The 26911-nt window shown below is 40.5% G+C and overlaps 1 protein-coding gene across 2 annotated transcripts; it reads right to left on the bottom strand.

The window, feature by feature from the left end:
- Positions 1-618: 618 nt before the first annotated feature.
- Positions 619-26911, bottom strand: LOC108704443 (RNA polymerase-associated protein RTF1 homolog). Of its 2 annotated transcripts, none has more exons than XM_041574366.1 (18): positions 26717-26911; positions 20856-20966; positions 17297-17450; positions 14480-14684; positions 13665-13791; positions 13447-13558; positions 11576-11717; positions 11167-11344; positions 10268-10350; positions 9341-9428; positions 7706-7813; positions 7264-7341; positions 6317-6438; positions 4393-4450; positions 3992-4069; positions 3133-3228; positions 2843-2954; positions 619-2051 (listed from the first exon to the last, which is right to left on the bottom strand). In XM_041574366.1, exons 1-18 carry the CDS (start codon positions 26792-26794, stop codon positions 1945-1947), a joined length of 2037 nt encoding a protein of 678 aa, XP_041430300.1. In that variant the 5' UTR covers positions 26795-26911; the 3' UTR covers positions 619-1944. The 2 variants fall into 2 exon arrangements, with proteins under 2 accessions (XP_041430300.1, XP_041430301.1); XM_041574367.1 differs by lacking the exon at positions 26717-26911 and adding an exon at positions 23537-23671.

The raw sequence follows: 26911 nt of genomic DNA, 5'->3' as shown, positions 1-26911 counted from the left end.
ACAGAATAGAAATGTCACAATATAAGGCTGATTAGTAATTAATACAGATAATTACTACATGGCAGCACAGAAACCAGTGCAATTAGCATCAGAATTTAATAATCGGCCCTGCATCATTACAGATTAACCTCATTTTCTGCTGGATAATTAGTGACGAGCCCTAAGCTTAGCTTCTCAACAGCCAATCAGAGCCCACTGAGCATGTGAGTGTCACAGACACTTTCCAAGATGGTGACCCCCTGTGACAAGTTTGAAGTCCTGGATCATTGCTGCTATTGACAAGCTGAAACTTTAGCCTCGTGCAATAAGTTCACTATATAAAATATGGCATTTTTAGCCATTCATTTTAGGGTTGAGTTCCGCTTTAAAACACCCATGTCAACTTATCGCAGCATCTACTGAAAATAATAGGAAACGACCAGCCTATGGCAAACTTATGCAATGGAAGGACAGGAGTTACCAAAACTGCCCGTCATCACTAGCTTCTGCAATAAGCACGGCATTTCCCAGTCTCTTCCATGAAAAGCTGAGGTAGGTGAGGGTATATTCTTGACAAACGCTGCAGTGGCTTAAACGCTATGTGTGCTCTAAGCTGAATGAAAGGAAACTTAAGAGATATGATGGCAACAGATGGAGTAACACTCTTTATTACCGGTATGCTTTTCCAGCTCACCACTCTGGCCGCTGTTCATACATTTGCATATACTGTTTAGCAATCATTCCACAACAGATATACGAAAATTGAACTGTGCAAGTTATGACCACAAATGTAATCTATCACAATGCTGATTTTAACACTCATTTACCTCCTCTGTCGACTTGTGACTCGCATATTTCTGTCGTGGAGTAAATGCTCATCGACTCCCGTTTTCATAAGGAGAACCATATTTAATTTGTTTCTTCTTTACAGTTTCATTTTCTCATTTACAGCTTTTAAATGTATTTCCAAACAGCCAGGACAGACAGGACCGTACTGCAGCTAAAAAGAATCTTCCTGAAACCTGCCCGCCAAAAACATACCGTGAAGAGGAAGCTGCATCAACGACAGCACATTCTAGGCTCCTTTCTTTGTAAGAACCGGAATGGAGGCAGTCTCTTTAATGTCATACACAGCAGCGGAGTTGGAGGGGCCCTTAACCCTCTCTGAAGGTAAAGAGAAGAAAGCAGAGCGCTTTATGTAGGGTTTGCTGCGTATAGAGCTCAAATCTCCATTGTAATACTGAGCAATAGAACACCAGGCTTGCAGGAAAAAACAAAAATGGGATAAAGGTTTGGGAAAATAGACAACCAAAGAGAAACGGAGGGTGTCCCAAAAGAGTGGCCAAGTGAACAGTCCCATAAAGTCCGTAAGTTTATGATACAAGGCTGAGTCTATCACCAGATCTGCTGCTGCTGCTCCGGAAACAGTGGGGAAAAAACGGAGCATGCAAAGTCAGCAAAAGCACATCAGGACAGAAACACTATGGCTGCTCATAATAAAAAAAAAAATTATAAAAAAATAAATATCTGATGTCTGTCCACCACGAAAACCTTAATGGATGGAAACGGATGCATATCCCTCAAGTGCCATTTCTTGGAGAAGAGACCTGCCAAGTAACTGCCAGAATCAAGAACCTGGAGGTGTTGATGCAGACAGGAACCAGAGGATATGTAGTGTTGGTTTACTGCAGGGATCACATTTACATTTGAAGGCTTAGCCATGAAACGGCTAGCTTGTGGAAAAGCAATATATACGTAGATAGATGGGCAACTGTAAGGATAACGAAAGATCCACAGTAAGTGGAAGCCACGGAACAATGAGCAAAGTAAGGTGTCATGTGACGTCAGTATTAGTTACGCAGAATCAGTTCCCAGCGGTGCTACTGCTCCAGACACACGATGGTAAAAACAACAGGGAAGGATTACAAAATGGGGCATGCAAGGTCAGCAGCATGCTGGCCGGGCTCAGATAAGTCCTCTCCTTTTTTTGTAGTCCTCCAGGTTCAGAGAGCGGCGTGGGGCTCCGTCCTTTGCTGGTGGTGCTTTTGAGGAGATGGCAAGAGATTTCGATTCTGCGGGGAAATTAAAACAGGGTTTGTTCACTTCATAAATTACTATCATTTGATTGCCATAAGTAAAAAAAATTGGTGAAATTCTGTAGTTCTATCAACTTGACTCAAACTGCAGCCTTGAGTACAACACTATTGCTCTGGCCAGTTCTGCAGCATTCATTTAAAGGAGAAGGAAAGGCTCAAATTAAATAAGCTTTATCAGAAAGGTCCATATAAATACACCGGTAAACCCTAAAAGTAATGCTGCTCTGAGTCCTCTGTCAAAAGAAACACCACATTTCGTTCCTTCTATTTTGTATACATGGGCTTCTGTATCAGACTTCCTGTTTTCAGTATAAACCTCCAGGGCTAGGGCTTGAGCATGCTCAGTTTGCTCCTCTCTGCCTCCCTCCCTCCCTCACCTCAATCCCTGCTTTAATCTGAGCCCAAAGCTATGAGTGAGCAGGGAGAGACTCAGGCAGGAAGTGTCACAACAAGCTAATATGGCAGCTGCTATCCTAAACAAAGAGAGCTTCTAGAGCCGTTTACTCAGGTATGGAAAAGCATTCTACAGAATAAATATAGTCTTATAGCTTGAACTATTGTGGCTAATCTATTGGCAATAAACTGCTTTGGTTGCTTTCCTTCTCCTTTAATGGTAAAATGCAATAGCTTTCCATAGACTTGCCCTTGTAATCATCCTTCTACGTGAAGCACAACAGAAACATTGACCACATAGATGCCCATACATATACCTTATAAAGAGTCCATAGTAAAAGCTACAGGGGCAAGGAAAACAAAAACCTACACACCTGAACTGGGAACTTGTAGGTCGATCTTTACATCAAAATCATGCACTTTAAACAGGTCTTCTGAGAGGTCGCTGGCTGACATGGTGTTTCCATCTTTATCCTTGCTTTGAGCCTAGCATAATGAACACATGCATTACACCGAAAAACTCAAGAAAATGGAATACAATTTAACAGTATAAGAGCTGCTTTAGGAAAATTTTCAATTATTTGGTATGACCAATACAAATGATCAAAGCATCGCCCATATTAAATTGCATATTTTGCTCCAATGATAAACATAGTAGTCTTACCGTGCCGTTATCTTTGGATGCATCAGTGCTGGCTCCAGAACCGTACTTTGCATTCAGCTGAGCAATAATGGCTGCCTGGACGGCAGGATCCCTGGACTAAAAGACAAGCAGACTCAATGATTTACTGCCACAAATACACATGAACACATTTAGAGGCACATTTATCAAAGGCCGAAATTCATGTGAATTCATAAAAACTCCCCTAAACTCCCATGAATTCAAAATTCGACCAATCGTAACATATTAATAAAATCGAATTTTCAAAACTCAGATGAATGTAATTGAAACGAAAACTAGAATCTAATTTTAAAAACTCGATTCAAGTTTTTTTCTCTGAAAAAAACCGAATGTCCGGAAGGCTGCAAACAACCCCAAATTGATTCCTGGACGTCTCCCATTGACTTAAAACAGCAATTCCGCAGGTTTTAGGTTGTGAATAGTCGAATTTGAGTTCTTAAAAGGGCCAGAGTATGCTAAATATCAAAAATCTAAAAACTCTAATTGAATTTGAATAACTCCCTAGTCGAATTTGACAGGTTTCACCATAAAAAAAACGTGAAAATTCAAATTTCTAATTTTCAGTTGGACCCTTCATAAATCTGCTCCATTTATTGCTTGGAAGGAGAATGAACTCTCTGCAGAAGCTGTACAGTGGTATAACTAGTGTTCAGCGATCCTTAGGTTCAGGATGTGCGATCACAACCCTGGTAATTAGAGCACCATACGAAACAATACTATAAACACTTTATGACAAGTTAATCAAGACTTCTCCCACCAAGTATATTTAAAACGAACTTTCTAACAATTTGCTGCACCACAGCTCAGGTGTCTATTGTCTTTATTCGCCCAGTATACATACATTAGACACCATGGTCGGCTTGCATTGCCTTCTAGTAAAGGGATCCATCTGTTGCTGCTTCATGCTCTGACTCTCTGCCTAAGAAAGAGGGGGAAAAATATATATTCACTAACATAATTCTGATGCATTATGTATTTCTGAGCAATACAGCATATGGCAATCTCAAATCCATACAAGCAGCAAGTTCCAGTTCGGCAAGTCCTTCAGAAACTAAAATATTTCCCAACACAGCTAGGGAAACGTGTTTTTTTTGGGCTGAAAAGTGCCATTTCCATTTATACCCATAACATTTTTCTCTATCACTCCACCACACTCAGAACAGAGCAGGAGACGATTCTTGCACCAGTAAAGAAAGCGTATTGTTGTTTCCTCCCAGACCCCATGTATCAGAATTCACTTACCACTAAAGCCTTCTCAGACTCCACAATGTTCCATTCTCTGTTTCGCTGGTTTATATAACTGAACATTAAAAAAACAAAACAAAAAAACAGTTGATAAAGTTAATCATTGACTAATACAAAGAAGGAAATTTTGCTCCTACTATACATTCAGTTGTAAAGTGGGGTTGCAATGCACCTCCACACCTGCCCATATCAATATATGAAGACACAGACTTTTTAATGCTAAGCATTTTCTTTTAAGGGGTGGTTCACCTTTCCTTCACTTTTAGTATGTTATAGAGCGACTAATTCTAAGCAACTACTCAACTGGCCTTCATTTTTTTTTTCTTTTACAGTTTTTGCAAGTTCTTCTGACTCTTTCCAGCTTTCAAATGGGGGTCACTGACCCCCATTTGCTTCTCCCATAAGCGAGTGCATAATTTTCTGGCAGCAAAGGCGTGCATCTGGATGTCGGCGAATGAGCAGTCTTCTCTGTGAATGAGCGCATCACTCTTCTTGAAGGAACACATTCGCCCCTGCCGGTCTGCTTTGATTGCGGAGAGCTGCCCTAGCGCAATACCTGTGCTCCCTTTCTACTGTCCACCAAGTAAGATGATTAAACAATGTTAAATTTAAGTAAAATTCGTTTTGGTAATAACACAATCAATATAGATTAGTACTGCTGCCATAATAATGCTCATGCTAACTGTGTATCTAACCAGCCCTCAACTACCTGAAACCAATCATTTAGGTATAAAGTAGTCAAATTCCATGTTTTAATATCAACTCCCTGCATCCAAGCAGGATCTCAGAGCAGAAAGGATCTCTCTGAAGCTCTGATATAACAACAGTTTTAGGAGGTGAATTGCTTTTAAAATGTTTTTTTTTTTTTTGCATCAGTACATGCTTTAGGATGGAGGATTACTATTTCTAAATATGAAGATTACATGAAATGTCTCCTTTAAACAACTTACAAGCCACAAATAGTATAAAAATTAAAACCAATTGCAAACTCAGAAAGAAAGGATTGTTTGCGGCTCTATCCCAAAAAAAAGTTAAGAAATGCCGACTATACAAAATTAATTGTTAGGATGAGTGAAACTCCGACCTCTATGTATTTAATTAATTAAATCAGCAAACAAATTTAGCCATGGTTCACCCAATAAACAGGTTGACCTGAGTGCATAACCCCCAGGTCCGTCTCCATCAGGCACACGTTACACGGCAAAGTGAAACATGTGACTCACACTCACCGGTATCAAGTGGTGGCTCGGGTTCAGCGCCCCAAACCCATAGCTTGGGGTGAAGGTGCAGACAACTGTAGAAATAAGCATGCACTCCTGAGGCACATTTGTGCCTATGATTACGTATCTCTAGATACGAAACGCGTTAGGATGAGGTTGTTTTAATTCATGGAATAAAATAGGAGTTTCACCACATCAGTGTGCCTCAGGAGTGCATGCTCATTTCTACAATCAATTGCAAATTGTCTCAGAATATCTCTCTCTACATCATACTTAAAGTAAATTTAAAAGTGAACAGCCCCTTTAAGAAAAAAGAAAAATTTACAAAAATGTTTAACTTGATGGTCTTTTTTTTCACCACCTCTTCAATAAATGAAATATTTGGCAACCACAACACAAAACGTAGATGGCAAGTCAGTGGGGCTCATTTATCAACACTGGGCAAATTTGCCCATGGGCAGTTACCTATAGCAACCAATCAGTGATTAGCTTTTTGAAGCCAGCTACAAGTAGAACAATGAATGCAGCAATTTGATTGGTTGCCATGGGTTACTGCCCATGAGCAAATTTGCCCAGTGTTGATAAATGACCCCCAGTGATTTTTAATTGAAGGCTCCCAGTGCACCACTGTATTGTAACAATAGGGCATGAGATGAATAGAGTGCTAGTCTTTCCAGCTCACAATTAGTGGAGTGCCCCACCTAATGGCAGAGATGTTCTTTGTCCGCTGCCGATCCAAAGCTTCAGCCCGCTCCTCTAGTTCATTCATATGATCTTGAATCTGCTTAGCTTTGTCTTGATCTCCAGCTTCCTCTGCCATTGCCTAAAAAGGACACAGGTAACTGACCTCAGCATTTTAGCTATTTCAAGGGATACTGTCATGGGAAAAAAAAAATTTTTTCAAAACACATCAGTTGATCAGTTCTGCACTGAAATCCGTTTCTCAAAAGAGCAAAGAGATTTTTTTATATTTAATTTTGAAATCAGACATGGGGATAGACATTTTATAGTCAGTTTCCCAGCTGCCCCCAGTCATGTGACTTGCGCTCTGATAAACTTCAGTCACTCTTTACTGCTGTACTGCAAGTTGGAGTGATAACAACCCCCCCTCCCTTTCCCCCCAAGCAGCTTAACAACAGAATAATGGGAAGGTAAACTAGATAGCAGCTACCTAAAAAATATTTCAGCAGAACTCCGATATAGTGAAAAAACTTGTGATTTATTCATGCCTCAAGCTAGGCTAACAGAATATAACAGCTGCCTGGTAGATCTAAGAACAGCACTCAATGGTAAAATCCAGGTCCCGCTGGGACACATTCAGTTACACGGAGTAGGAGAAACAACAGCCTGTCAGAAAGCAGTTCCATCCTAAAGTGCTGGCTCTTTTTGAAAGCACATGACCAGGCAAAATGACCTGAGATGCACCTACACACCAATATTGCAACTAAAAAAAATACACTTGCTGGTTCAGGAATTACATTTTACACTGAAGAGTGAATTATTTGCAGTGTAAACAGTGTCATTTAGAAATAAAAACTACATCATAAAAATCATGACAGCATCACTTTAAACATTTCCAAAGTGCTTGAGCCTAATCTAAACACTGAAGACTGAAGTAACAAAACAAATTAAAAATTGGGACGTTTACCTTATCCTTCAAAAGCTGCGTTTTCTTCATGGCATAATTTGAAGGAGCTTTTCTAAACCGTTCCTTTTCCTTTACAATCTGCAACACAGAAGTTTAGGGTAAAGATCAAAATATAAATCCATCAAATCACTCTTTAATATAAACCAACACTTTCTGCCTTTGCAATGTATACAGATTAAAAAAAAAAAAAAAGGTAAACTAAACATATTTGTATTTGATAATATTCGGAAGCAGTCATATTGCTCACGCAATTCAATCAAAACTACTCTATAAAATATGTGGCAAACTAGGTATATGAAGTATGTTCATAAAAATCATCCATCACTGAAAATAAAATAAATAATGATACTATCATGTGGTGCTACTCCTTGATCTCTATAGTGACTGAGCTGTGTGTCCTAACTATTTTAATAAACTAAATGTGTGCGCACCGGATACTCACATCTTCAATATCCTGGTCATTAAATTTATAGTTCATGGCTTCTTTAATTGATACGTCCTTCTTATTAATTTCATCAAGAGTGGGAAGCTGCATGCCAGCAGAAAACATCTAGAAGAACAATATCCACCAATCACCTATATTGTTAAAGGAACAGTACTCATAGGGTCTGTGCTGCACATACATTGTCTATTGTTTTGGCCGTGAAAAAGCTATTGTTTTTAAGATAAACAGGGCAATTGAAGCTACTCCATGTTTGGTCCTTGTGAGGTACGTAATTATATTACCAGTGTACAGGCCTCCCTGTGTTGTGACCGTATTGTTTTGCAGATTAGCAGGAGTCCATTATGCAGGAGGATTATCGGAGATTGGTAAATTATCTGCTTCACAAGAACTAAATGTGAAAAAGGATGTTCAGTCCTTTTCACTGTACCCTTAGGGTAAGGCCACACGAGGAGATTTGGGGAGATTTTGTCGCCTGACGACTTATCGCCTCGTCTTTTGAGCGACTATCTCCCTGAACTGCCTTAGCGTTTTTCCCCCATAGGCTACAATGAAAAGTCGCCTGCGCTAATGCACACGCGGCGATGCGTTTTCTATATTCGCCCGAAGTTGCCTCACTGAGTGTGGACTAGCCCTTATTGAACAAGGGAATATATTTTCCCTTTAAAGGAGAACTAAACCCTAACCCCCGCTCCAAAGCTCCCTGCTCACTGCATCTATTCCTTTTAAAAGTCTGTCTGTCTCCTGACCGGCTGTAAATCTGTAGAGTTGCACAGCAGAGTTTAAAGGCTCCATCTTCTGTCTGTCTCTGATGCTCATCTGTTAGAGCAGTGGCACAGATCTTAGAAGAGTATGCGCAGTTGAATCTATGTCCTGAAAAAACTTCTACTGTGAATGCTCCAGCAAGATCCGTATCAGCAACTGACAGAAGAGAATCAGAAGACAAACAGAAGATGGCCCCTTTGAACTCCGCTGCACATAGGAGGTCAGGGTACAGAGTAAAGATGCACCGAATCCAGGATTCGGTTTGGGATTTGGCCTTTTTCCGCTGGATTCAGCTGAATCCTTCTGCCCGGGTATACCGAATTTGAATATGCAAATTGGGATTCGGTATTCGGCCGAATCTTTCGCAAAGGATTCTGGGGTTCGGCCGAATACAAATTAGTGGATTCGGTGCATCCCTAGTACAGAGACATATAAAAAGAATAGATGCATGAGGAGGAAGCTTGGAGAGGGGTCAATGGAGCAGCAGTAAAAGGGGCTGTGTGTGCACCAATTTTTTACTTTTTTTACTGATTTTACACCAAAATATTGTCTTGAAGTTTCCAAAATTGGCTTATCCTCTGTAAATATTATTAGAGCAATTAATACGTTTAAAATACGAAGGTGATGCATATTCTGCCATGGTTCTGTCTGTAAACAGTCAAGTCCAATTAGTTTGCCCCTCATACACAAATGTGTATGTGTATATGACTTCTGTACTTTTGTGCGGCTAGGAAGTACAAAAGGGGGAAATAAAAGCATTTCATGTTACAGCCTGGTGGGCAGGTGGCAAAACACTAGCAATTTCCGTTAGTTCACATGCAGGTCAGGCAACGGAGAATTGCCATTCATGGTCTTAAAGAACTTACTTACCGCCTCTTTCCATTTCATGAACTCGCTTTCTGTAAACTCTTGGTTAGAGACAAACTCCAATCGGAAAACCCTCTGGTCATTGCCATGCCTGAAGCAAGAACAGAATTTGACATCCTTCTGCTAAAACTGCGCAGCATTTGAAAATACACTTCACAACTATTATTCTAGGAAGTTTAGGTTTTCTTAAAGGGATACTGTCATGGGAAAACATATTTTTTTCAAAACACATCAGTTAATAGTGCTGCTCCACGAGAATTCTGCAATGAAATCCAATTCTCAAAAGAGCAAACAGATTTTTTTAAATTCAATTTTGAAATCTGACATGGGGCTAGACATATTGTCAGTTTCCCAGCGGCACCCAGTGATGTGACTTGTGCCTGCACTTTAGGATGGAACTACTTTCTGGCAGGCTGTTATCTCTCCTACTTAATATAACAATCAGTCTCAGTGGGACCTGGATTTTACTGTTGAGTGCTGTTCTTAGATCTACCAGGTAGCTGTTATCTTGTGTTAGGGAGCTGCTATCTGGTTACCTTCCCATTGTTATGTTGTTAGGCTGCTGGGGGGGAGGGAGGGGGTGATATCACTGCAGTACAGCAGTAAAGAGTGACTGAAGTTTATCAGAGCACAAGTCACATGACTGGGGGCAGCTGGGAGACAATATGACAATATGTCTAGCCTCATGTCAGATTTCAAAATTGAATATAAAAAAAAATCTGTTTGCTCTTTTGAAAAATGGATTTCAGTGCAGAATTCTGCTGGAATAGCACTATTAACGGATGTTCCATGACAGTATCCCTTTAATTATAATTATTGTATCCAGTACAATAAGTAATGTTGGGGATAACAAAAATGTAAATAATTTGATGACTTGGCATGTATCTGTGGTAACAACCTCACTTTACCAACGTCTCATAGCTGCCTTACCGTAACTGTAGGCCTTTATTTGTCCTTGTCCCACCCAACTGGTATATCTTTCCAGTTTCTACCACTCCGGTAATTTCTGCGACCTAAATTATCACAACGGTTAAGTGAAAAAATTAGGTTTTAGAGGCTCAAGATCAGGCTTAAGACATCAAGTGTTTACAAGACAATTGGTTGAAAAGGCCAATACAATGAAATAGTTTAGATTTAAGTTTGCCTTTTTAGGAAGACAACCGAGAAAATGTTATTGTAGTTCAAACAATAAATCTGGGGCCAACTAGGTGCACCTTTAAAGGGGTGATTCACCTTTCAGGTAACTTTTAGTATGTTATAGAATGCCCAATGCCTAGCAACTTTGCAATTGGTATTCATTACTTATATGTTATATTTTGAGTAATTTGCCTTTTTTTTCCCCATTTCCAGCTTTCAAATGGGGGTCACTGACCTCATCTAAGAAACAATTGCTCTGTAAGGCTACTCATTTATTGTTATTGCTACTCTTTATTACTTATCTTTCTATTCAAGCCCTCTCTGACTCATATTCCAGTCTCTTATTCAAATCAACGCATGGTTGGCTAGGGTAATTTGGACCCTTGCGACCAGATTGCAGAAATTGCAAACTGGAGAGCTGCTGAATAAAAAACTAAATAACTCAAAACCCAAATATAATTAAAAATGAAAAACAATTCCATATTGTCTGAGAATATTAATATCTACATCATACTAAAAGTTAATTCAAAGGTAAACAACACAGAAAGAAAGTAAAACAGAGGGGACAGGGTATCTGCACAATGGGGTGAGACGCAGCACTGTGTGGTTATGACATAAGATAAAATATAAAAAAACTTATACAGAAATGGAGTGTGTAACGATGTTGGAAGTACTGTTTGAGCTTCACTCACTCTGTATACAGGTTTGCTGTTATGGTTTCCAATGCCTATCCGCACAAAACAGCCTGAGACCGTCTTTGCAAAAAAGGGCATATGACACCAACGTTCCAATTTGTGCCGAGACAAGCGAACCTTGTTGAGCTCTTCTGGCAGAGACACAGGCAGAGATTTTGGTGGAATCTCTACAGTCCTGGAAACAACCAACGAGGAGCGCAGGTTAAAGAAAATGGTACATGTGGGTAGAACATTGCCAAAAGAGTTATTTAACCAATAAAGTTGCACTGACAAACTTAACAAATGGGAACAACCCCTACTAAATACACGTAAAAAGCTGAAATGTATCAAAATGTTGTGACTTCTAAATGCAAAAGCATAACCCAAATGCCAGACTATCCTAGTACAATATCAAAAGTACACTTACTCTTCATCTTCGTCAGAAGAAGAAGAAGAAGATCTGGAAGATCGATTGCTTTTTTCACTAGACTTGTCATCTTCTTCTTCCTCTTCATCATCAGAATATACCTCACTGGTCTTCAGAGGCTGTTTTCTGGCAATCAACTCTGCTGCAGGTAAAAAAAAAACTCAGTACAGAGTGAAACGTTAAAACATCCATGAGACAACTGTGAAATACTTATTTTTTAAATTACACAGTTTACACTGCAAATAATTCACTCTACAATATAAAATTTAATTCCTGAACCAGCAAGTGTATTATTTTTTCGTTGTAATATTGGTGTGTAGGTGCATCTCAGGTCATTTTGCCTGGTCATGTGCTTTCAGAAAGAGCCAGCACTTTAGGATGGAACTGCTTTCTGGCAGGCTGTTGTTTCTCCTACACAATGTAACTGAATGTGTCTCAGTGGGACCTGGATTTTACTGTTGAGTGCTGTTCTTAGATCTACCAGGCAGCTGTTATCTTGCGTTAGGGAGCTACTATCTGGTTACCTTCCCATTGTTCTGTTGTTAGGCTGCTGGGGGGGGTGATGTCACTCCAACTTGCAGTACAGCAGTAAAGAGTGACTGAAGTTCATCAGAGCACAAGTCACATGACTGAGTGCAGCGGGGAAACTGACAATATGTCTAGCCCAATGTCAGATTTCAAAATATAATATAATTGCATCGGATTTCAGTGCAGAATTCTACTGGAGCAGCACTATTAACTGACATTTTTTCCCATGACAGTATCCCTTTAATGGTCTTATAGAATAACATCTGTGAGAAGCCAAGACATTTGATCAATCAAGTAAACACTTAAACGCACATTCTTCATGTACGTGTGTGTGTATACGAGTTCTTTATGCACTGGAACACAGTGTGGCCAAATGCAACTAAACATTTCAGTGGCCATCGTCTCGCCCACAAGTATATATAGCACTTTTGCTTCAAAAAAGATGGAGCCCCCTTCATGCATCTCATTTGTGCAAACTAAGACTTTCATGTATGAGAGGAGCATCCCTGAAAATTTTCTTGCATTCGGTGTCCAAATATAACAAACTTTTCAGGAATGCAACTCTTATCAGAAATTCACAGGGTAAGATCAAAGGCAATAAAACGCATAACTAGATGGTTTTTCAAAGAGCTTCTGCCATCCATTTACTACAAAAATTACAGTCCTCCGAACTGACCAATAACATTGTGTCACTACATAGTATCACAAAACTGTTCAGCAGTAAATTATAGCACAAGACAAAACACATAACCGAGGGTTTGCAAGGGTGCCAAGATTGGTTATAAAGCCTGTTTGTCTGCTATCCTTATCTGTTTGTTAGCCAATACTGGTATAGGATCAGCTATCCGGAAACTCGTTATCCAAAAAGCTCAGAATAACGGAAAGGCCATCTCCCATAGACTCCATTTTATCCAAATAATCCAAATTTTTTAAAAGTATTTCCTTTTCTCTGTAATAATAAAACAGTACATTGTATCTGGTCCAAACTAAGATATCAACCTTTTTTTTGGAAGCAAAACCAACCTATTGGGTCTATTTAATGTTTACATGATTTTCTAATAGGCTTAAGGTATGATGATCCAAATAACAGAATAATTCTTAATCCGAAAAGCCCCAGGTCGCGAGCATTCTGGATAACAGGTCCCCTACCTGTACTAGGTACCAGCCCTCCAGACTATCTGAACAGTAAAACTGCAGAATTTACTTTTTTTTTTTTAAACTGCTTTAATATAAAGAAAAGTTTGTTTTATTTTAAAAATGTAACCCTGAGTATATCAGCTAATTATACGATTATGTCATGTAATATACACACACATTTTTATCTGTAGTGATTTCAAATTTACCAGTCTTATTCTTCCTCTTCTCTCGCTCTGCTCGCAATTCTTCCATTGCTTGAGATTTCTTGTCCGACTTTTCATCTCGCTTTGACCGCCTTTCTTTATTATGTGAAGTTACCTGATTAAAGGAGGAGTTGGGAGAAATATAAAATCTCCATGTGCCACACACATAAATTGACAGGTTGGAAACTGTGCACTATAGTTAATTGCACAGGTTTTTTTACCTGTAACTGTGCCTCCAAGACCTGTGTTTGTTTCTTTTTCTCCTGTTCTTCATCGTGCTTCTTCTTTTTATCTTTTTCTTTCTTTTCTTTCTTTTTTGCATTTTTCAGTTTTTTCTTTATTTCAAATCTGTAGATGTATAGAAAGCAATATTGGTACTCATGCCCTATTATGGGTCAGGGCACATGCTCAGATTCGGGGAGATAAGTCGCCTGGCGACAAATCTCCTCTTCTTTGGTGCGACTAATCTCCCGTGGGCTAGAATGTAAATCGCTGGCAGGATGGAACTCGGAGCGCTTCGTTTTCTGTAGCTGCCTCACAAGAAAAATTCGGGCGACTTCGGAAAATGAAGTGCTCCGAGTGCCATCCCGCCGCCGATTTACATTCTAGCCGGCAGGAGGCAGTTCGGGGAGATTAGTCGCACAGAAGAAGAGGAGATTAGTCGCTGAATAATCTCCCTGAATCTGAGCGTGTGCCTTGACCCTAAAAGGATGTGCATATTATTGCATAATCATTACGCTTTAAAGATCATTTTTCTTCTGGGATATTTGGTATGTCAACCATTGCTCACACTTATCGTAGCCATTGTTCACAGAGGAGGATTCTGGATATTGTCATGGTATCTCAGAGATCAGCACTGCTGCACTTGCTTTAGATCAAACCAGAGCACTACCTGCATGCAGTTTGTACATAGCTTGGACTGGTATTTCATTGGTACAGCAGATTTTTCAAACTAGCAGGTTAACTGGCTACTAATGAAATGTTGGGTATATAAACCTGTGCTAATCTAATTGCACCAAATGGCATTTTATCTTACCTTCGCTTAAGCACTTCTCGCTTTTCTATCCGATTAAACAGTTCTTGTTCCCTCTCTTTCTCAGTCATCTGCTCAAGTCGAGCCCGATCTTCTTCATCCCCCATAAAGTCCTCCCCATAGCCATCACAGAACTCTTCATCTTCAGATGTGGAATCCGAATCAGAACTGGAGGATGAGCTGCTACTATCAGAATCCGACACCTCACCTAAAAAGAAAAAATAAGTTCATGTTAGCAGGCCTCTATTTTTTTTCAAATACCTTTAGATCTGCATTTAGAGCTCAGTCTTGAAATGAATGTATGCATATATGTAAATTATTTAGTAAGTACAGGTCATCTATGGGTAGAATGTGTAAACTGAAAGACACAATTGATGAGCTTAAGTCAAGATTTGCTTTAACTACTTCAGACTAGTCCTACACAGCCAGCCTGATTCTCACATGCCATTTCCCACATATATATATTGTGTGCAGACAACGGTATGAAATTTCAATAGCGGGTCAACCAGAGACCATCAGAAAGTAGTAAAATGAATAGAATAACTAAGATAATATAATTAATTAATAATTATCACAAGTATACATAAAATGGTGATGTTTATTAGTCAACCATGCCAACACATATATATTTAAACACATTAAAAGCCCTAAGACACCCATAAGAGGTCTCTTGACAAAGCTAAAAGGCCGTCGAGAAGTGAAGACGCCATTAGAAGGGGCCCCTCTCAAACCCTGTGGATTTAAGTCTCTGAGCAATTGTTTTTTCCCGGGTGCATACTGAGCGAGTATGTTGGATATGCTGCTTGTTGGATGAAAAAGACAGAGGTCTTAATGGAAGTCACGGTGGTGTATCCTGCAAGGGTGTCCAGGAGGTATAGGGGGCCTATATGAGGCCCTAAATAATGAGCAAGTTCAATATGAATATTGGTAAAAAAGGGACAACCAGGGGCGTAACTACAGAGGAAGCAGACCCTAAAGCTGCAGGGGGATCCAGGAGGTATAGGGGGCCTCCATGAGGCCCTAATTAATGAGTATTTTTGATATATATTAGTAAAACAGGACAACCTATTGATTTTGGGTCCATAAAATTATTTTGCTGTGGTGCTCAGTAACATCTAGTTATGCCACTGCAATTTACTTATGATTATTGATTATATTCTCATTTGGCATCCTGGGGATTGAAGGGCATGTTTACTAACATTGAAGATAAATATCTGGAGAGGATGCCCATGGCAACCAATCAGCAATTAGTTAAGCTGGCCATAGACTCAAAGATCCGCTTGTTTGGCGACATCGCCAAATGAGTGGATCTTTCCCCGATATGCCCCTAACGGCATGGCATGGCTATATCGGGGGTAATTTGAATGTCCGGCCATATGGCCGAACGATCGAATTACGATACGCCAAGGGGCTCCGACGGGTAGGTTGGTTAAAAATCAAACATTCCCGATCTATATCGTGGCCAGATATCGATCAGGAAGACCCGTCGGAAGCCCCCATACATGGGCAGATAAGCTGTCAAATTGGTCCAAACGACTGATATTGTCAGCTTTATCTGCCCGTGTATGGCCACCTTTAGAAAACAAAAGCAAAGATCTGATTGGTTGCTATGGGCAACACCTCCAGAAATCTCTCCAAATGATTTATTTCCAATGCTAGTAAACATGCCCCCATGTTCAATCTTGTTTTTAACAATATGGCAATATAAGCAGGGACACCCTTGAATCTTAGCTATGTACTGCTGACATCTAATTATTACTCAGTATTTCTTTTTATTTTACTGCATTAAAAAATGGACATAGCTTTGAAATACAATACCACTCCTCCCTCTGACTGAATAAACACAGGCAATATTCACTATCGCCAGCAGTTCAATATTCCTTGTGTGCACCAGTGGGACCTGGATTTTACTATTGAGTCCTGTTCTTAGATCTACCAGGCAGCTTTTATCTTGTGTTAGAGAGCCGTTATTTGGTTACCTTCCCATTATTCTGTTGTTAGGCTGCTGGGTAAAGAGTGACTGAAGTTTATCAGAGCACAAGCCACATGACTGGGGATACCTGTGAAACGGACAATATGACTAGCCCCTTGTCAGATTTAAAAATTAGATATAAAAAAAAAAATCTCTTTTGAGAAACTGATTTTAGTGCAGAAGTCTGCTGGAGCAGCACTATTAACCGATTAGTGTTTTGAAAAAGAAAAAAAAATTCCCATGACAGTATCCCTTTAAGAGAAATATGATGTGACTAGACCCAACATGACACATAGGGGCATATTTATCAAGGGTCGACTTTCGAATTCAAAAAGAAATTAAGTAGAAGTTTTTTTTGGGTCGAATAGCTCCGTTTTCGATAGAATAGGGCCGTATTCGGATCGAAGGAATAGCACATTCGATCTAATTTGTCCACCAATTGACTCCAAATAGGTGGCAAATGGTCACATTTTTAAAGAGACAGTAGATGATAAATTTCGATCTTTGAATTTTCAAATTTTTTGCAAATTCAAATCAAATTTGGACTATTCCCTCGTCGAAGTACACAAAAATCGCAAATTCACCTCGACCTTTGATAAATCTGCCCCCTAGGGGCATGTTTATCAAAGTGTGAGATTAGAACTCACCACAATAAAACTCACTTAATTTCTATTCATTCCTATGGGATTTTTAATAGCATATTTATCAAATGATGAACTCCATTGATAAATATGATTCTAAAAATCCCATAGGTATGAATAGAAAGCGAGAGAGTTTTTCTGTGAGTTCTAATCTCACACTTCGATAAATCTGTCCCCTAGCTGTAGAAAAAATAACAAATCTCTTACCTTCTTCTGGAGCAGAGCTCTCCGCAGAACTTTCCTTGCCAGAGCTGCCGGAAGATGCTGCCCGGTTAGCCTGTTTCTTCATTGCTCCCTTCTTCTCCCCTCCTTTGCCAGGTTTCCCTTTTTTCTTGTTTTTTGATTGGCCTGTGACTGTCCACTGTAAAATACAAGGAGAGCACTCAATGTATTCTTTAAAAGAAGTGAGCCTAGTAGTAGCATGGATCAGAGAAATCCCAAAACGAACAAACAGTGCGAACAAAAGTACGGTTTCATTGCTAAAACAATATTTTACTACATTTTAGTGCAGTTGATTTTTTATTTCCTTGTAAGGCTGGCCGCTTAAGTCAAAATTGGCATGGCCAGAAGTTTAGTTGCAAATACAAATACAGCCGAGATGGAGGAAGAAGTAAAAACCATGCAACTTCCTGGTCAGATATAAAATATTCAATTTACTTGAGCAGCTTAATCTGAATGACCACATAAAATCTGACATACAAAACAGCATTCAATCCACAAGAGGCACATATATCAAAGTTCGAATTTCAGGTTCACGCGAGTTTTTAAAAGCTCTCAAACTCCCATGAACTCGAAATTCGACCAATCTAAATTTATTAAAAAAAATTCCAAACTCGGGTGAATAGGATCGGCACGAAAACTCGAATCTAATTCGATTCGGGTTTTAAAAACTCGTTTTGGGTTTTTTTCTGAAAGAAACTCGGATGTCAGGAAGGATGCAAACAACCAATTCATCCCAGGATATCTTCCATTGATTAAAATAGCAATTCAGCAGGTTATAGGTGGCGAATAGTCGAATTCGAGTTCTTAAAGTGGACCTGTCACCCAAACAAAAAACGCTGTATAATAAAAGTCCTTTTCAAATTAAACATGAAATCCAGTTTCAATTTTTTATTTAAGCATTCAAAGCGGTTGTAAGCTCATTTAAAAATCTCAGGTGTCAATCAAATATTGCCTGCCCCTCCTCTATGCCCAGGCATAGAGGCGGGGCAGACAATTACTTTCACTTTCCGTTCAGCACTTCCTACATGTCACTGCTCTCCCCACATTCTCCCAGTTCTCTTCACCGTTTAATTGTGTAGCCAGTACATGGGGGTGGACATCAGGTCCCCCATTCTGGTGCACAAACAAGATTCTGAGATGATGCAAGGCTTGCCTTAATAACAGTGTCAGGAACTCAGACTGCAGGAAATAAGATTCAAATAATTTGTATACAGTAATTAAAGTTCATTTTGCTTGAGTAAAGTGATAAAATAGGGTTTTCAATAATTTTTTTGGGTGACGGGTCCCCTTTAAAGGGCCAGTGTATGATGAATCTCGAAAATCTAAATTCAAAATTTTAAAAAAACTCAGATCGGATTTTAACAATTCCCTAGTCAAATTTGACAGTTTTGCCCATAAAAAAAAAAACTCGAAAATTTGAATTCAAATTGAAATTCAAACTTTCACTTTGACCCTTGATAAATTTGCCTCTAAGTTTCAACTGAACAACATCACTATAGGAAACTAAAGTTAAAGGTTATCTGAAATAAACTGGAGATATAAGTGACCCCTTAAAGGAGAAGGAAACCTAGTCGGCGCAAAAACCCTCCAGTGTGTTGCCCACCCTCCCTCCTCCCCCCTGGCCTACCCATCCCGCAGGGCAAATGCCCGTAACTTGTTACTTACCCTTCTGCGCAGGTCCAGTCCACGGAGTTCACCGACGTCATCTTCTTCCACGTGATCTTCTTCCTGCTTTGAACGGCGTTTTGTCACATGCGCAGTAGGAGCATTTCGCCGGTACGGATCTACTGCGCATGCGCCAAAAGTCACAAAGTTTTCCAATTTCACTTCGCGACTTTTGGCGCATGCGCAGTAGATCGTACCTGCGAAATGCTCCTACTGCGCATGCGCCGGTCAAAGCAGGAAGAAGATCGCTTGGAAGAAGATGGCGTTGGTGAACCCCGTAGACTGGACCTGCACAGAAGGGTAAGTAACAAGTTAGGGGCATTTGCCCAGCGGGACGGGTAGGTCAAGGGGGAGGAGGGAGGGTGGGCAACACACGGGAGGGGGGGGGGAGGGTTTTTGCGCCGACTAGGTTTCCTTCTCCTTTAAGGGGAAATTAACACAATGTTTATCAAAAATATGCTATAACTACTACAAACACAGCCAGGGCTCAAGCTAAGTGTTTTTTCTGTTGAACCCCTTTTACTCACACCCAGACAGAGAATGAAAAACAGGGAAGTGATGCAAGGACACTAGAGAGGCAAAATTTGGTTTTGCCTGTGGACACAAACCAGTGAAAGATCCTAAGAAGCAACAGGATGAAGATATGGAAAGACTAAGGTTATTGCAAAACACTAGATTGCTTGCACCTCCAAGGAATCTACAGCAATGGGAAATTGCAGGAAATGCGCACAGCAAAAATGTCCTGGTAAGAACATTGCATAGCTTAACAGTAACCATAGATATTCCTCCGTTGAGCAGGTGGCAATTTCGGCTGCTGACATCATTACCAAATATTAGAAGACCACAATGAACAGAGTTTAATATTTAGAGGGGAATAATAATGCTAGATATGCTGTGTTTTGTATACTAAATAGAAACATGAACTTATTGCACCAGAAGCCTAATTAAACAAATGCTTTTTGCTTTCAAAGTTGGCCATAAGAGTTCGCCATCTTGTAACTTTGTTGAACATCTTTGCAAGACCAAAGACCATGCACATGCTCAGTGTGGTCTGGGCTGCTTAGTGATCATCATAAATTATCAAAACAGCACAAGTCAAATATCTGACATAGAAGCAGATACAGCAAGACTGATTATTAATCAGAATATGCAGACTGCACTGGGTCCTGTGTTGTCATGTAATCCAATGTGGATTTTTTTTTTTTTTTGCGTTGTTTAATACGAACTTTCTCAACTCTCAAACAGTGCTGCAGCAATAATACCCAATAGAACCCTTTTATCTGTTAATCTGGCCCATGATCTTTGTCCTGTAGCTGGAGTGGAAACATTAAAGGATGTAAAGGTAAAAACAAAATACCATTTTTACTTTATTAACTGAAAAAGAAACATATCCCCAAAATCCTTCAATTAAAAAATCTGTACCATTTTTATAAGAAACCTGACTATATGCAGTGATATTCTCCTTCATTTACTTGCTCTGACTGCTGCAGATATGAATCTCTACATGTTCGCCAGCTGTTCTACAGGGAAACAAACAAAGCTGCTCCGGTTCTGGGAAGTATGATTGTTTCCTGCAGAGCAGTTAGGGACCATCTAAAGTTTCCTATCTGCAGCAAGTAAATGAAGGTGGAATTTCACTGAATGCACTCAGGTTTCTAATGAAAAGGGTACACATTTTTTAATTAAAGTATATTGGAGATGGGTTTCTTTTTCATTAAAGAAAGTAAAAATGGTATTTTATTTTTTTGTCTTTACATCCCCTTTAACGAGTTAATATGTATATGCAAATGCCTTAACAGAAAATCCATACAATACCCAACAATATTTGAGAATTGTGGTTTTCATTATTAAACTGCAGAATTCTCCAGTGAATACATACCTCATCATCACTGTCGGAGGTCTCAGAGTCTGAGGTTGCGGTCGGTTTGCTTACTGGCTGTTCCTTCTCTTCTGAATCACTCCTCTTGCGCTTGGCTAAGGACAGCAGCTCCTACAAAAACAAGTACATATGGTTATTGGATTGCTGTAAGTGACAGATCCTGGACCCTTTCCAAGACGAGGAATACTGTATTCAGTACACAGATGCTCATTAGGCAGCAGCTATTTATCATTTTCTGATTACAGAAAACAAACCTCTTTTTGAGTGGTTTGTGGTTGAAACAAGCAGCTCATTACCAGCTTCCTGTCATGAATGCCACATAATTGATTTGTAAGCTTCCCAAAATAAACGATTAGCTTGGCCTGTACTTAAGTGATGTGCGGGTTGAGAATTTCTCGACCTGCCTCAACCCGCTCCCTCTGAATCCACACCCGGCCCCTCTATTTATAGACCCGTGCCCGCCCTGCCCCAACGTCATAAAAGGGGTGGACACGAGTCTATTCATTTGGGCGCCGGAAGTGCTAGATCACAAGCAGGGAGAGCAAGGGAAGGGCTCGATCCGGACCTGCCCGCGACCTGAAGATTTTGTGCAGGAGTCGGCCGGAACCCGCCCGACCCGTGGGTTTTGGGCCGGCCCACAAATCACTACTGTGCATGCCTCACTTGTTGGTGCTATATAAACAATTTGAGGATACATGGCAGTGCCTTGGTGCACAAACTCGAGCCTAATATCTCAACTGGTATTCACAAAAGTACTGCAATAAAGCAGGGATGGGACTCTTTATTTTTTTTAGATATCTTAAATCCCTTTCTCTGACAGCAACAAGAGTACATAGCCCTCTGCTGGGAGGTAGGACACTTAAAGTGGAACTCTGGCTTCCAAACCAAATCACAGTTACCCGTTTCTTCAAAAAGTATGAATAAATGCCATTTCCTATGCTGAAATCCAGCTGTTTAACAGTTCATTTCTTTCTGCATCATTTGAAATCCTGGCAGGGAAGGAGGGACTAAACACTGATGTTACAATTTGTATCAACTATTCCACATCTTACAGACAGCATGCAGGAACTACATAACCCACAATGCATTGCACTGTGATGTTCCGTTCCTTATTGAAATTGTGTGTGCAGGGAATTGTGGGGTTTGGAGGATGCAGGCTGAGGACAGATGGCTGCATATTTTTAATTTGATGTATATTGCAAAGTTCCTTGAAATTATGTTTACTTTTTCAAAAAGCTTAAGTTAGGTTTGTGAGGAGTTCACCTTTAATAAAACTCAGGGATTCTACTCAACAGGGATGAAGATAAGAAATTTATCAACTAAATCTATAAATTTGGAACAGTACAAATCGCCTCTTCTTCCGGCAACTAATCTCTTATTTTTTAGCATTTTTCCAAAATTGAAGTTTAATGTTCGTGTCTCTGGTGTTTCAGTCTGGCAGCTCAGTGATCCAGGAGCATCTGAACGGTTACAATTTGCTACATTTAGTTGATAAAATTAGTTGATACATTTCTCAGCAGCATCTGTGGAATATTAGCAACTATTGTATCAAGTCTAACAGCTGCTTTTCAAGGGGAACTCCAGCTCAAAACCAAAACTGCAACATATAGCCGATATAAGATTGTTTTGCACATAAATAGGTCATGGTGCACTGACAAACTCGATACTAACTATAAGAGCAGACGAGAAGATTCGGGGAGATTTAGTCGCCCGGCTACAATCTAAATCGCCGGTGGGGTGGCACTTGGAGCGTTATGTTTTCCGATGTCGCTCGAAGTTGCCTCACGAGGAAACTTTAGATTTAGATTTTAGCCGGCCGGGAAGAAGTTCGGGGAGATTAGTCTCCTGAAGAAGAGGCGATGTGTCGCTGGGCGACTAATCTCCCCGAATCTTCTCATCTGTCTCTGCCCTAAGAACTAAAAGAAAGGCTTTTAAACATCCAGTAACACAAAACAACGGACAGATCAGTCCTTTATTAGTTTATATGTTCCTCTATGTTGTGCGTGCGCACATACATTTTAAGGCCAGCGCACACAACATGCTGTGGTGCACAAAAATTATTTTGTGTGAACACTTTGCTTGTATTTTAACCTGAGCATACCGTTTTTAAAAATCCGCACACAAGCTTAAAATGTGCGCATAAAATAATTTTTCTGCGGAAAAGCAGAGAGGAAATTAGAATGAACATTGAGCAGAAGCTTTACTTATTACTGAGTATACATAAAGGGCATATTTAGCAAGACTCTAATTTGTGAGTTGTGCGAGGGTTTTTCTACCTCGGATAAACTTGAATTTCAAATGTTGGCGTGTTTACGGAAAAAAATGTCAGAAAGTCGAATGAAAAACGACGGGGAAAAAAACTAATGATCAAGTTCATGTCCTGAAACAACTTGAATCTATCAATTCACATTTTTTTTTGATATTTGAGTTTTCAAAAATATAACTTGAATGTGTAAGTTTGGGTGCAAAAAAAAATTTGAATTGTAGACATACTGTTAGGTCTCCAATGTCCAATCGTCATTTTTAGTCCCAAAAACCCCCCCACAAAATATATATATATATATATATATATATATATATATATATATATATATATATATATATATATATATATATATGTGTGTGTGTGTGTGTGTGTGTGTATATATGTGTGTGTGTGTGTGCAGCAGGTCCTGCGGTACCTTGCAGGTTGAGGAGAGAAGTTCTTGGTGCGGGTAAAGATGCGGGTCTGCGGTTCTGCGGGTTGGGCCTTCTCAATAGTGATATTTAGTCCTTTTTTCTGGTCACGGTTACTTCCGATGACGTCACTTCCGGTTTACAATGACAGCACTTCCTGTTTTATTCATTTTTTTCTGATCATGTCTACTTCCGATGATGTCACTTCCGGTTTACAATGACAGCACTTCCTGATTCTTGATAGTCATCGGGTCGCGGGTCCGGGCTGCGGATAAGGTTCCTGCGGGTAGGGTCGGATAGAGGTTCCAAACGGGTAAGAATGCGGGTTGGGGTAAAAAAAAAAATGGACCTGCGCAGGACTCATATATATACACAGAGATTTTGTTTGTGTTTTTCTTTTACGTACAACTGTTCTATAGCTATTGCTACAAATCACAACTTTATATGCTCTCCACACTGCTTGTGACTTTTGAAACAAAGTAGCAGCAGCATTCACAAGAGACCTGTGAAGAAAGCACACAAGGCGGATTCAGCTACAATGTTTCAAGAGACCTTTAACGGATAAACAAACGCTGCTTTCAACAGCAATTACCAATAAACAAATGACATTAAAACCACTGAATATTTGTACTGAATGTTTAGTGGAAAGTTACATCTTTCTTGGGGGAAATTTAATTTGAGCTTACATAACATGTAACAAATCTCCACGTGCCAAACCCCTAAAGGTGGCCATACACAGGGAGATCTGCTTGTTTGGCCAAACGAGTGGATCTCTCACTGATATCCCCACATTAAATTGGATGATATTGGGCTGATCCGATCGTGGGCCCTAGGGCTCAATGATCGGATCATAATGGAGGCAATATGGGCAGTCGGATCGCACCACTGCATCAAAAAACAGATGCGGCTGCAATCCAACTGGATTTTTTTCCCTGCCGATTGACATCTGGCCGACTTTCAGGCAGATATCAATAAGGGACGCCCGTCACATGGCCCGACACACGGACCAATAAGCTATCGGCAGCTTTTATCGGCCGTTGTATGGGGTGCTTAAGGCTGGAGCATATGTGCATCTATGGATTCAAAGTAGAGTCCTGCGCAGGTCCATTTTTTGGAACCCATAACCCACAATCCGCAACCCGAACCCGCATTCTTACCCGCTTGGACCCGCAAGTATCTTATCCGCAACCCGGACCCAAGACCCGCTGACCATCAAGAATAAGGAAGTGTGGTCATTGTAAACCGGAAGTGACGTCATCGGAAGTGGGTGTAGTCAGGAAAATGTAGTAAAAAATCAGTATTGAGAAGACCCGCGGCCCGACCTGCAAACCCGCAGAACCGCCGACCCGCATCTATACCTGCACCCGGAACATCTACCCCGCTACCTGCAGGGTACAGCAGGTTTTTGCTGACCCGCTGCAGGACTCTAATTCAAAGGTCACTAAAAAAAAATTCAAAAAATAAAATCTTGCTAAGATACACATTAAAGCACTTCGCAGGAGAGGGGAATAAGGGAACACAGTCTGCAAACACTGTTTCGCACAATGAAATGTAATTCCAAGTAGCTTTTCAATTTACACAATTTATCCAAATGCTTTTAAAGCCAACTGTAAACTCTGCCTCCTCAAACACTGTAGCAGAAGATAGATCTCCTTTGTGACTATTAAAGGAACAGGAACATCAAAAACTGAAAATGTATCAAAGTCATCAAAATAGAACGTACTGTTGCTCTGCACTGGTAAAACGGGTGCTTCAGAAACACTACTATAGTTTATATAAACAAGCGGCTGTGTAGCCATGGGGGCAGCCATTCAAGCACAGGATTCACAGTAGATAACAGATAAGTACTACTATAGTTTATATAAACAAGCTGTTGTGTAGCCATGGGGGCAGCCATTCAAGCACAGGATACACAGTAGATAACAGATAAGTACTACTATAGTTTATATAAACAAGCTGCTGTGTAGCCATGGGGGCAGCCATTCAAGCACAGGATACACAGTAGATAACAGATGAGTACTACTATAGTTTATATACACAAGCTGCTGTGTAGCCATGGGGGCAGCCATACAAGCACAGGATACACAGTAGATAACAGATAAGTACTACTATAGTTTATATAAACAAGCTGCTGTGTAGCCATGGGGGCAGCCATTCAAGCACAGGATACACAGCAGATAGATAAGTACTACTATAGTTTATATAAACAAGCTGCTGTGTAGCCATGGGGGCAGCCATTCAAGCACAGGATACACAGTAGATAACAGATAAGTACTACTATAGTTTATATAAACAAGCTGCTGAGTAGCCATGGGGGCAGAAGGTGAAAAATGACTCTTTAGACTTCAATATTGGAAAAATGGTGACACATAAAAAATAGAAAGTAAATGGAAAAAGTCGTTATTTCTGGTGATCTGTCTGAAAACAACTAGTTGTTCGAAGGTGACCAACCCCTTTAAGGGCAGAGACACACGCTGCTATTTCGGGAGATTAGTCACCCAGCGACAAATTGCTTCTTCTTCAGATGACTAATCTCCCTAAATCGCCGGCGTGATAGCCCTCGGAACACTTAGTTTTCCAAAGTCGCCTCACGAGGAAATTTCGGGCGACTTGTGAAAGCCTAAACGAGTGCCATCTCGCCGGTGATTTCGATTCTAGACGGCAGGGAGGCAGTTCGGGGAGATTATTCACCTCAAGAATAAGCGATTTGTCGCTGGGCGACTAATCTTTCGAAATAGCAGCGTGTGTCTCTGCCCTGAACCAGCCAATTTCCACTACATTGTTTCTGGAGTGAGAACCAGCAGTGCAGAGAAAACCAGCTACCTCACCAGTGTTTTGGTGTAAAGTCTCCCTCTATAACTCAATATAAGGAAAAGGAAATAAAGAAGATGTAACAAGCAAGGCTGCTGTGGGTTTACAATGCGTGGGACTGTGTGTGAGGGTTGATGGGAGTTGTAGTAGAGGTAACTAGTAGTAACAGAGGAGGAGGAGGAGTGTAAGACAAGGTACAGGCCAATAGAATGTTAGTCATTTATGGCAGAACACCCAGGGTCAGTTGGTGAGACACAGAGTGAATGTAGCTGGAGGGACACCAATAAGCACCACGGCCCAATATACAGACACAGCACAGCCTGCTCTGGCCTTGCGCTCTCTCCCTCGCCTCTACCCCGTTCCGCTCAACTCACCTGGTCCAAGTTCTCGTCGCTGCCGCTGTCCTCGGTGTCGGAGTCTATCACCACCCGGCCTTTCCGTTTCTTCACCATTGCTGCTACTGACACTGTTCCTCGTAGGCAGCCCGGTCACCCGGAGCCACCACTCGCGACAATCAATGCGCCTGCGTACAGGGAGCCCACTCTCCAAGCCCCGCCTACACCCTCTCA

The sequence above is a fragment of the Xenopus laevis genome, chromosome 8S (genome assembly GCF_017654675.1).
Source record: "Xenopus laevis strain J_2021 chromosome 8S, Xenopus_laevis_v10.1, whole genome shotgun sequence".
Taxonomy (NCBI): domain Eukaryota; kingdom Metazoa; phylum Chordata; class Amphibia; order Anura; family Pipidae; genus Xenopus; species Xenopus laevis.
The sequence above is the reverse complement of the archived record's forward strand: the minus strand, read 5'-3'. Positions and strand labels throughout refer to the sequence as shown.